The 12,780-nt window shown below is 35.9% G+C and overlaps 1 protein-coding gene across 3 annotated transcripts in view; it reads left to right on the top strand.

The window, feature by feature from the left end:
* Positions 1–12,780, top strand: part of STK3 (serine/threonine kinase 3) — a 466,952-nt gene that overhangs the window by 228,601 nt on the left and 225,571 nt on the right. For 2 of the 3 annotated variants that reach the window (XM_025393760.1, XM_025393761.1), the window contains 2 exons: positions 6,453–6,617; positions 7,210–7,377. The exons of the other annotated variant lie outside the window; for it this stretch is intronic. In XM_025393760.1, the coding sequence (XP_025249545.1) occupies positions 6,453–6,617; positions 7,210–7,377 (333 nt within the window). The remainder of the gene's footprint in view (positions 1–6,452; positions 6,618–7,209; positions 7,378–12,780) is intronic. 3 annotated transcript variants of the gene reach the window in all.

Below are 12,780 nucleotides of genomic sequence, written 5' to 3'. Positions count from 1 at the left end.
CACTCTCCACCTTTAACAGTTCAGAGCCAAATTCAGGTTATGCCCTCTGATATTCTTGTCTGCTTCATTAGGACTGGGATTATCAGTTTCCGTGTCCCTGTACACCCAACACCTTGAGCAGTATCAGCACAGTGATAGAGCCAATCAAGTGTATATTTGCTGAATGAACACATAGATCGATGCCCAAATGAGTGAGAATTTTATTTAGTGAAGATTGCCTTTACGTGAAGATACTTTGATAACATAGAATCATAGAGTTGGAATGACCCTTTCAAGTCATTGAGCAAAGCCAGACAGTTCATGAATTCGTATAATGTCCCTGGAAAATCCTCCTTTAGTCTTGCTGTGGATTTGTCCAGTGACTTTATAGCATTGAAATCAGACAGATCCTAAGACCCTGAAGTACAGTCAGTTTACTTAATTCTGAACATTCTTTAGTAGAGCAGTGAAATATAGGGTACAGGAGCAGAGATAACAAATCAGAGTTAATAGAAAATTAGTGACTTATTGGTTGGAAATAGTAGAATGTTAAGAGATAAAAATTGAAGTCTAGGTAACTAGAAAGGTCTGTACTGAAGTAACTAAACAAGACACAATTTTATGGGCTGATGCTGCTTTTATTAACACCCCAAGCTTTTTAGTCTTTATAGAAAGAGTGGAGGATGAGGACAGATGAGAAAACTTAGGTGCATATGACAGCACCACCACCTTGCCCACCGTCTGTAGTGGTCCATTGTGATGGCCCTAAACAACACTCCTACCTCCCTCTCCCTCACATTTGGCTGCACACCACTAACTTAGAAAGACTGGGAACATCAGATGAAGGTGTCTCCTTTCTTTTTGTATCGACAAGTCTGTACCCATTCATTCATTATTTATCAAGTGCTGTCTGTACACCAGGCGTAGCTCCAGGCATTGTGATACATCAGTGAACAAAGTGTTCACAAAGCATTCTTGTGGACCCTTTCTAGTGCAGTACTGTCCACAAGAAACACAAACCACATATAATTTTAAATTTTTGAGTAGCCACATTAAAAAAAGTGAAATTAACTTTCATAATATAACAGACATATTAATATAAAACATTAATATGATATAATATAATATGAAATACCATATTTAATACTTATATTAAACACTAACATTTTATATGTTCAACATTGATATATTAATAATATAATATGTAAATATTTATTGGGTAATCAATATATAAATTTTAACACAATAGCTTAGATTCTTTTTGTATTAAGCCTTGATCTTTGGTGTATATTTTACATTTACAGCATATCTGAAATTAGAATACCCACATTTCAAATGTTTAGGAGCCATGTGTGGTTAGTGGTTACTCTATTGGATGGTGCGGCTTTAGAGTATGGTGCTTGCTTTCTCTGCACTGTCAAGTCAGACCATCTAGTCTGAGGTAGAGAATAAATTCCTGGAAGTACCAGAATTTTCAGGTAATCTAGACTCCTTTTCTGTGGCCAGTAAAGCCTTATATGATCTGGTCCTTGCCTGTCTCTCAGATCTCATCTAGAGCTAGTCTTCTCCTGGTGCATTAAACTTCAGCCTTCTTTATTCAACTCAAATATGGTGAGCTTTTTCTTGAATCAAGACATTTCCCCCCCTCGGTTTTACTTTTATTGTGCCAAGATACACATAAACAAAATTTGCCCTGTTAGCCATTTTTAAGTATGCAGTTCAGTGGCATTAAATACATTTATAAAGTTGTGCAATTATCCCCATTATCCATCCCCCTCTTTTCATCTTGTAAGACTAAAACTCTGTACCCATTAAGCACTAACTCTCCATTCTCTGCTACTTCAGCCCCTGGTAACCACTGTTCTACTGTCTATCTCTATGATTTTGGTAACTCTGAATATTTCATATAAGCAGGATCATACATTAGTTGTCTTTTTTGTGACTGACTTCATTTAGCGTAATGTACTCAAGCTTCAGCCATGTTGTAGCATATTGCAGAACTGCCTTCCCTTTTAAGGCTGTATAAAATTCAATTGTATGTTTCTACCACATTTTACTTATTCATTTGTCTGTCAGATGACATTTGGGTTGCTTCCACTTTTTTAGCCATTGTGGATGTTGCTGCTATGAACATGGGTGTACACTCATCACGAGGTGAAACTTGTTCAAAAATACCTCTTTGAGACCCTGCATTTAGTTCTTTTGAGTATTTACCCAAAAGTGAAATTGCTGGGTCATAAGGTAATTTTATGTTTAACTTTTAAAGGAATCTTTATACTGTTTTCCGCACCATTTTACATTCCCATTAGCTATACACAAAGGTTCCAATTTCTCTGCTACTTCGCCAACATTTGTTCTTTTCTGTCTTTTGATAATAGCCATCATAATGGGTGTGAAGTGGTATCTCATTATGTTTTTGATTCACATTTCTCTTATGATTAGTGATGTTGAGGATCTTTCCACTTGCCTCTTGGCCATTTGTATATCTTTGGAGAAATATCTATACAAGTCCTTTACCCATTTTTGAATTTGATTTTTTTATTGTTAAGTTTTAGGAGTTCTGTATGTTATATTCTGTATGTTAATGTCTTACCAGATATGTAATTTGTAAATATTTTCTCCCATTCTGTGGGTTGTCTTTTTACTCTGTTGATACTGTCTTTGGATGCGCGTTGTTTTTTTTTTTTTTTTAATTTTCATGAAGTCCAATTTGCCTGTTTTATTCTTGTGTTCTCTGCGCCTTTTTGGTTGTATCTGATAAACCATTGCCAAATCTGGTATTCTGAGGTTTTTGCCCTGTTTTATTTTTTCCCAAGAGTAGCATAGTTTTAGGTCTTATGTTTAGATCTTTGATCCATTTTCAATTAATTTTTGTGTATAGTGCTAGGTAAGGGTTCAACTTATTCTTTAGCACATGGGTATCCAGTTGTGCCAGTACTGTTTGTTGAAAATACTATTCATTTCCTGTTGAATGTTCTTGACACTCTTGTTGAAAATAATTTGATTATGTATACAAGGGTTATTTCTGGGTTTTCTACTCTGTTCCATCCATCTGTCTGTCTGTGTTTATGCCAGTGCCACATTGTTTTGATTACAATAGCTTTGTAATAAGTTTTGAAATCAGGAACTATGAGACTTATAGCTTTGTTCTTCTATTTTCAGTATTGTTTTGGCTATTTGGGGCCCCTTGAGATTTCATACAAATTTTAGGATAAGTTTTTCTATTTCTGCAATAAACATCACTGGGATTTTGGTAGGGATTGTGTTGAATCTGTAGGTTGCTTTGGGTAGCATGGGCATCTTAAAAACATTAAATTTTCTTATCTATGAAGTTGTGATAGGTTTTTATTTATTAATGTCTTAAACTTGTTTTTTCAGCAGTGTTTTGTAGTTTTCATTGTACAGATATTTCACCTCGTTGGTGAAATTAATTCCTAAGTATTTTATTCTTTAAAATAAAGAAATTCTATTTCTATTGTAAACAGATTTTTTTTTTTTGTAATTTCCTTTTCAGATTGCTCATTGGTAATGTATAAAAATATAACTGATTTTCATGGGTTGATTTTTGTATACTGCTGCTTTGTTGAATTTATTTATTACTTCTAATAGGTTTTTTTGTGGAAGCTTTAGAATTTTCTACATGTATGATCATATCATCTGTGAAGAGAGATAGTTTTACTTATTTTTTTCCAGTTTGGATGGCATTATTTGGTTTTCTTGCCTAATTGCTCTGGCTAGAACCTCCAGTACTATGTGGAACAGAAGTATTAGGTTGGTGCAAAAGTAACCACGGTTTTTGCCATTACTTTTGCACCAACCTAATAGCATCCTTGCATTGTTCCTGATCTTTGAGGAAAAGCTTTCAGTCTTACAGCTTTGAGTATGACGTTTACTTTGGGTTTTTTATATATGGCTTTTACTATGGTGAGATAGTTTCCTTCTATTCATATTAGTTGTGTGTTTTATGAAAAGTTAAATTTAGTCAAATGCTTTTTCTGTTTTCATTTGAAATGATCATGTGTTTTCGTCTCCATTCTGTTAAGGTGGTGTATTACATTGTTTGAGTTTGTATGTTGAATCATTCTTGCATTCCAGGAATACTTTCCAGTTGGTCATGGTGTATAACCTTTTAAGAGCCTGTTGAAGTGGGTGTGCTGTATTTTGTTGAGGATTTTTCTATCAATGTTCATCAGGGATATTAGTCTGTAGTTGTTTTGTAGTGACTTTGTCTGGCTTTGGTATCAGAATAATGCCTCTTAAAATGAGATTGGAAGTGTTCTCTCTTATTCAGTGTTTTAGAAAATTTGAGAAGTTGAATCAAGATATTTTAATCTTTTTTTTTTTTTCCCCTTTTTGTGGAATGTATGTTCCCAGATAGCCATTCACATGGCTGGCCCCCTTATATCATTTAGACTTTAGTAAAATGTCTTTTGGGCCTTTCTGAATATCAGTCTAAAGTAGCTTCTCAGTCATTCTCTATCAGTAGCTCTCTATTATTGTCCTCATAGCAATTTTCACAGACATTTTCCTGTGTTATCCTGTTTTCTATCAAATTATCCCATTTCTTATAGATAGAATATAAGCTTTAGAGCAGTCTCTATCATTTAGAGTTTTTATGGTTAGTTCTATTACGTAGGCATGATTGATTAAGTCTTTGGACATTTGTGCTTAACTAAATCTCTACCCCTTCTCTCCCTGCAGCCCTCCTGTAAGTCAGAGGTTGGGCTGAAATTTCCAAACTTCTAATCACTTGGTTGGTTTTTTTGGCAACCAGCTCCCATCCTGAAGCTAAGTAGGCTCCCACCACGAGTCACCTGATCAGTATAAATTCTGGTATGGTTGAAAGGAGCTTATTATGAATGACAAAAGACATCCCCTCTCACTCTTGTGAGAGGGGTGAGAAAACAAAGATAAAATATCTTGATTCAACTTCTCACTCAGTCAATTCATAGGGTCTTAGGAGATTTTGTGCCAAGAACCTACAAAGACCAAATATTTCTTATGATTTCATAATGTCACATTACCTTAAAAGATTGTTTTAAGAATAAATGAGAGAATGCATGCAAAACTCTTAGCACATTGCCTGGTACAGATAGCAGTGGCTGTACTGCTATAGCTGTTAAGATTTTCTTCCCCATCCGTCTCTTCCTTGGCATTCTGTGCTCTCCCCTTTTTCCTTCCTCTGATAACCTTTGTTTGTGTTTCCATTTTCCTAATCTTTCTCTGACATTTTTTTCTTCTGAGTTCTCAATATTAGGTCAGAAGTCCAGGACTTGGAAGGGTTAGGAGTGGCATTGTTGTAGGAGCTTCTCGCAGAAGATTCATTTCAAGCCCCCCTCCCTCATTTACTTTCCTTTAGCTGTTGGTTTCATTTTCATCAAGAATCTGAAATATCTCAGGGGAAGTATCTGAATTTACTTTTTCAGAACAGATATTAGCTGTGATAGTGCCCCCCCTCCCCCCAGTGTTAGAAGATGTGGAAAATAGTGATTCCTTGTATCAGGCTGATTCTTGAGATATGTCCTTTGCTTTAGGAATACCGATGACACTGATAATCTTTTTTTTTTTTTTTTCTTTGTTTTTTTTGAGATGAAGTCTCACTGTGTCGCCCAGGCTGGCGTGCAATGATGTGATCTCAGGTCACTGCAACCTCTGCCTTGAACTTGAACCTGGGAGGGTTCAAGTGACTCTCCTACCTCAGCCTCTTGAGTAGCTGGGATTACAGGTGCATGCCATCATGCCTGGCTAATTTTTGTATTTTTAGTAGAGACAAGGTTTCACCATGTGGGCCAGGCTGGTTTCGAACTCTTGACCTCAAGTGATCTGCTCGCCTCGGCCTCCCAAAGTGTTGGGATTACAACTGTGAGCCACCACGCCCTGCTGATACTGATAATCTTAAAGAGAGAAATTTAATGATCCTTTCATTAGTAAAATGTGTAATAAGAGTAACAAAGCGTATTGTGGGAAGAAGAGGTTCTCTATTATTTACCCCTTTAGCATTTTCCTGGAGGTTTAGTGGTCATTAGAAAGAAGTACTTGTGGCTAGGCATGGTGGCTCACACCTATAATCCCAATACTTTGGGAGGCTGAGGAAGGAGAATTGTTTGAATTGAGAATTGTTCTCCTCCTCCTGAGGAGGAGAATTGTTTGAAGCAAGGAGTTCAAGACTAACCCAGGCAACATAGCGAGACCCCCCCATCTCTACAAAAGTAAAAATAAGTTAACCTGTTGGGGTGGCATGTGCCTATAGTTCTAGCTACTCGGGAAGCTGAGGTGGGAGCATGACTTGAGCCCAGGAATTTGAGGCTGCAGTGAGCTATCACCACACCACTGCACTGTAGCCTGGGCAACAGACTGGGGTCTCTTAAAAAAGCACACACACACACAGAAAGACATACTTGTTACTAGTGCTCTTTTGTAAGAGTTTATCTAACATGGCATTTTAATTATGGTTTAAAAAAATTTCTTTCCAGTTAACAGAAGATGAAATTGCAACCATTCTTAAATCTACATTGAAAGGACTAGAATATTTGCATTTTATGAGAAAAATACACAGAGATATAAAAGCTGGAAATATTCTCCTCAATACAGAAGGACATGCAAAATTGGCAGATTTTGGAGTGGCTGGTCAGTTAACAGTAAGTTAACTTTAATAATTTTCTAAACACTTGGCTAATTTGTTCAGATTTGATTATAACTAAACTTCCATAACTTTTTGAGGGGGAATGGAAAGAAATGTGTAACTTTAATTTTTGTGGAGAAAGAATCATAATTGAGCCAAATTTGAGTATTATTTAATTTATCATTTAGGGTGATTGAATATGAAAATATATCTTGTAATCGAAATGCTTAAATGTTCTAAAAGGGAAGCTACGTAGCTCATTTCTGTAGCTTTTATTGAATATGAAAATATATCTTGTAATCGAAATGCTTAAATGTTCTAAAAGGGAAGCTACGTAGCTCATTTCTGTAGCTTTTATCATTATAGCACTATCTTTAATGACTGTGTTTAATGACGGTAGTGGGGATAAGTTACCTGTGGACTCTTGGTTATTTTCAGAATTCAAAATTCCTAAGTATGTCATAACTAGTTGAAATTTTAGCAAAATAGTCAATTTCTGATATAATCTGTGGCATTGGAGGTTTCAACATTTTTTAAAAGAATGTTTGGCATACAGATTTCCTTTGTGCTTTTGTAGTAGTATTTATGGCTATGTAACATTATTGCAGGATACAATGGCAAAACGCAATACTGTAATAGGAACTCCATTTTGGATGGCTCCTGAGGTGATTCAAGAAATAGGCTATAACTGTGTGGCCGACATCTGGTCCCTCGGCATTACTTCCATAGAAATGGCTGAAGGAAAACCTCCTTATGCTGATATACATCCAATGAGGGTAAGAAAATTATGGTTTGCTGAAAATGTTAGCCTTATATAAGTGTTGCAGTTTTGTAATGTCAGTGTAAGTAAATATAAACTAAATAAGTTCATTTAAATGTATTCTTTTTAAAAATGGTAAAATTACCTCTTAAAGATTGGTAACTCTTAACTTCTCTTCCGTGTTCTTAATTGTGAGAAAAGAACTGAAGGCTTTTGTATATCTCTACCATCATTGTTCTCCTCCCCCAAAAATATACCCGTAAAATTTTTGCTTGCTTTTCAATAGAAGAAAGGGTTGGTAAATCGTCTTTGCTCTTCAGTTTATTGTTTTCTCGATTGTGGTAGTGGAAGAGTTTGAAGTAATCATTTCTCACTTTTTTACCCACTCTGTAATTTATACCTTACTGTGTTGTTTTTTTTTTTTTCTGCCCTTTCTCTTCTTTGGTCTGAGGCTGGTATTAAGCAATCCTAATTTCTAATATTACTATGCACATGTAAAGGAATTCGGCTAATTTTTTTAAATGAATGCTTATTGAGAAGATGGAATTCCTTTTTTGAACATCGTTATATGCTTCTGTGACCTGTGCAGGATAATTTTTGGAGTTTGAAATATATATCTTGCATGTTCAAATCTAATTGCCTATGTTTCAGGGTTTGTGATGATATACTTTTTAGGTTTATTACTATGTGAATCATATAGATAAGTTCATCATCATAGATAAGTACATTTATCTTTGTATACTTATTGCCCTCTAGTGGCTGTAGTTATCTCAATAAGGATGTAGGAATGAGGGGAAGAGTGTATGTATGTGTGTATTTATAGAAAAGAGAAGATAATGTTATGGTGGCTGGAGGAATGTGAAGTAAATAGATAGGAAGAGGAAGAATGCATTATTTTAGAATATCTGAAGAAGAATAAATTAGAATTACATCTGATATTATAATGCTATTGTGGCTTCAATTTCGATAATATAGGTAACAGTATATTATACAGAAAATATTTGAAAATCTGTCTGCTGTATTGAAACATTTTAAAGAGAGACTATTATTATTATTTTTCTTTTGAGACAGGGTCTCACTCTGTCACCCAGCCTGGAGTGTAGTAGTGCGATCATAGCTCACTCTAGCCTTGACCTCCTGGGCTCAGGTGATCTTCCCACCTCAGCCTGCAGAGTAGCTGGGGCTATAGGTATGCACCACCATGACCAACTAATTTTTTGTAGAGACAGGGTGTCGCCATGTTGCCCAGGCTGGTCTCCAACTCCTGGGCTCAAGCGATCCACCCACCTCGGCTTCCCAAAGTGCTGGGATAACAGGAGTGTGCTCAACCTAGAATTCTTTGAGTAATATACAATAGTATATTAAGTAGTATACTTATTGTATATAAGTATATATAAGTAGTATACAATATGTACCATCTTCCTCTTCCTTGTGTATATAAATTCCTTTTGGTAAGTGAAAAATAAAAATAGCATCAATTGTTTGAAAATAACATGAAAAATAACAAGGTCAGCATAAAAACAGGAACACAAAGTCTGTATTTCATCTCTGATCATTAGTTATCTGCGGTTGTTTTAGTTAGGATGTTTGTAGGGTGATCCTCAAAGTAGGCGTATTTGAGTTTGAATCAGTGAGTTTTACTAAATTACCCAAGGCAACCTAGGTAATTATGAGAGCTGGGATTTAACCTAGGACTTCCATTATTACTATTCTGCTTCTTCCCTGTGTAAATCTTATTTTTCCAACTAAATAGTTCAACTTGTTAAATTTGATCCTGTGCTCAGATAGCAGAGAATTGTAATATGTGGCCTCTCCCTTTAAGGATCTTATAATATTACCTGAGAGTTTGAATGAATACATTATGCATTATTAAAAATATACCTGAAAATAGTATTTCTCTTAGAAAAAAAAATATGTATATATATATTGCAAACTTCCTGGGATGTCTTGCTCACTTTTTTTTTTTTTTTTAAAATCTAAATCCTACCAATTTTTCAAGTCCCAACTTGGATTTTATGCCTGTATAGAGCCATTCTTGACAGCTATTGCCCAAGTAAATTTCTCTTTTTCCTCATATTTTGTATATAGGCAATTTCTTGACAGTCCAGTTCTTTAGACAGTTAATCAAGTGTTGTCTTGTGCATTTCCAAACGTAATATAGTTTATTTTCTATTTAAATGATATCATTATTTAACTTTTCTTGTGTTTGTGAGCTGTCTTACAAATTAGAGTATTGAACTGCAAGTATTGGAAGCTGTTAAGATCATGTAACAGATACAGTTTTATCACTGGTAACAAACACTACCTTTTGTTTTCCTTGAAATGACAGGTTCACTTGGTTCATTTTTGAGAAAATGTCTGTCAAATACCCAAGTCTGTGTAACCTTAGTTTTCTGTTAGTTATTCTTCAAGTAAAAATGATGTTCTTTGAAAAGAGCCTTGTAGTTTATTTAGCTTGCAGCTCAGTCACACAACTGCTTTTTTTCAGATTATTGTTGTTCTTTGATATGTGGGGAAGTGCTTTATGCATATTTTCCATTTTGTCAATGTAGAATATTAAAAAAATACATATTCAAGTGTAGAAATTAAAAAAAATTAATAACCCTTACTGTTTCATCAAGGTTTACAGTAATTTGGTCAGGGGTATAGTGAGGGAAATGAAAGAAAGAGCTGTCCAATAGAGAAAAAAAATTGTTGAGGGCTCAGCTAAAATTGGTAATTGAGAAATTATAGTGTAATTAATCCTGGTTTGTGGGCCTTCCTGTGGTATGTGCTCTGCTGTGCAGTAGAGTGCATTATGGCTTTGATATGGAGGGTTTGGGTTTTAATGAATGAGTGTCTTGGAGGGATGGGGCTTCAGGGAATTTAAGGATGCTGCTGAGAGACAATTCAGGAGTTACTAACAGGGCACAGTCTGGAAAGAAAAGAAAGAGTGTAAGAAAATGGGGTGATCGAAGAATAGATAGTGTTCTCCATGCTTGCTGCATAGCAGTCATCTGGGGAGCCCTACCCTAAACAGATTAAATCTGAAATCTCAGGAGGTTAGAGAGGAGATAAAGTGGTAGTTAAGATATGAGAAAGCTGGGAGGATATGAGACTATGGTAAGTGAGTGAAATACTGAAGTTTTCTTTTTTAGCCAACATTTTTTTGTACTGTAGTAACTTTGTGAAATAAATATTTTATCCTCCATTGGGTGGATTGGATGAAATGGATAAGATTATGTTATTTGTTAAGATGACATAACTTGTTAGTGGCAGAGCTGAGATATGAACTCAGTTTTATGGGTGTTTTTGCCTAGACACCAAAGAAATATCCTCTGCATTAATATTCCAACTCTGTACAAGTGGAGGAGCAGCTAACAAAAATAAGACAAGTTTTCTAGAGTAGCAGGAAATATGGACAGATTTCAATTTTTAATGTTTTGTTTTCCAGCCATTTTTTGGTAGCCATACAGGCTAATGATATAATCAATAATCTATAAAGTTGCCACAGTGAGACAAAGATATGATTGACACGAAGACCCCAGAACTGATACAGGCAAAAAAACTGATAGTTATTTTAATGTAAGTAAATGATACAATTTACTACATATAAATGGCTATCTAGAATAAAGTTAGAGACAAAGTTAGGATATGGTGGGTGAGTTTCCCCAGCCTCCATATACAGCGGGGTACCCAGCCACTGGTGATATTGTCTGATTGGAGTGAGGATTCTATCCAGTCTTTCTGAAACGCCTTGCAGTCATCCTCAGAGTTCTAGCCCTTTCCACTATGCTTGCCCACTAGATGTATATAATTAGGAACACTCCAGAACAGTGGTGCTGCCTTCTAGACTGAGTGAACTGGGATTTGGTTTCCCAGTCATTTTCTCAGCCTTTTACCGTGTTTAGGCACCAGGCCTGTTTGTAAAGTAGTCTTGCTTAGGACAGCAAAAATTAGGGGCAAAAAGAGATGCCTCGAGCTTGGATAGTTTAGAATGGAGTTGCTTCTCCTTAAGTGGCCACAAATTATTGCTGTGTTTTTCACTGATTAAGGTTTTTGTAGGACATATATTTAGGGTGTCATAGCCTGAGGGATATGGAGAACTTAAAGATGGCACTGAATTAGAAAATGAAAGTGATTAAATTGGAAATTTGCAGTTATTTGAGAATAGGTCCTTCAAAGGTGTTAAGTCTGAGGTCATTTGTTTTATATACTTTAGTTTATCAGTTTGGCAAATATTGATATTTCTTTTATCATTCTTGGGCAGAATAAGGAATATTTGGAATATAGATGTTCAAGGAGAAATTTTCTATTAAAAAGAGCTATTAAAAACACTGGATTTGTTTGATGGCAAGGAGTCAACCGAATTTGTTAGTTTTGGTACAACCTTTTTTTCCCCCCAAAGAAACTTGTAGTATATGTAAACTGAATCTTCACTGTGGTAGACAGTAATGATTATCTGTTTAGTAAAGGGAAATAATGATGTACACATTGAAACGCATAAAGCTTTTTAAACAGGAGAGGGATAGAAGTGCTTACAAATTTACATTCAGCTATGAGATTAAAATTAGAGAATAGTGGCAAATGGGAGTAAGTCTAATCAGAACGTTAAGTGAAACATTTTTTAAAAATTAAAACAGTTTATTTTATAAAGTTAAATATGAAACCACTAAATTAATTTTGGTCAGTTAGATAAATAGAATAGTTTAAAAAATTTAGTTTTGAATTCAGTTAACCACATAGTTTTGAGGAGATCAATCTTCTGTCTTTCTCAGGCCTGTTGGAAGTGATTGTGAGAGTGTGTGTGTGTGTGTGTGTGTGTGTATATATATATATATATATATTTTTTTTTTTTTTTTGGGAGACAAAGTCTCACTCTGTTATCTGGGCTGCAGTACAGTGGCAGTCTTGGCTCGCTGCAACCTCTGCCTCCTGGTTTCAAGCGATTCTCCTGTCTCAGCTCAGCCTCCCGAGTAGCTGGGATTACAGGTGCACGCCACCATGCCCAGCTAATTTTTTGTAATTTTAGTAGTGACGGGGTTGCACCATGTTGGCCAGGCTGGTCTTGAACTCCTGGCCTCAAGTGATCCACCTGCCTCGGCCTCCCAAAGTGCTGGGATTACAGGCATGAGCTAGTGCACCCAGCCTTAGGACGTGTATATATATATATATATATATATATATATTTTTTTTTTTTTTTTTTAAATCAGGAGATGAATAAATAGTATCATTTCCTTCCTTCCTCCCCTTCCTTCTTTCCCTCCCTCCCTCCCTCCCTCCTTCCTTCCTTCCTTCTTTCCTTCCTTCCTTCCTTCCTTCTCTCCCTCCCTCCCTCCTTCCCTCCTTCCTTCCCTCCTTCCCTTCTTCCCTTCTTTCCTCCTTCCCTCCTTCCTTCCTTCCTTCCTCCCTCCCTCCCTCCCTCCCTCCCTCCCTCCCT

This window comes from Theropithecus gelada, chromosome 8 (genome assembly GCF_003255815.1).
Source record: "Theropithecus gelada isolate Dixy chromosome 8, Tgel_1.0, whole genome shotgun sequence".
Classification (NCBI taxonomy): domain Eukaryota; kingdom Metazoa; phylum Chordata; class Mammalia; order Primates; family Cercopithecidae; genus Theropithecus; species Theropithecus gelada.
The sequence above is the reverse complement of the archived record's forward strand: the minus strand, read 5'-3'. Positions and strand labels throughout refer to the sequence as shown.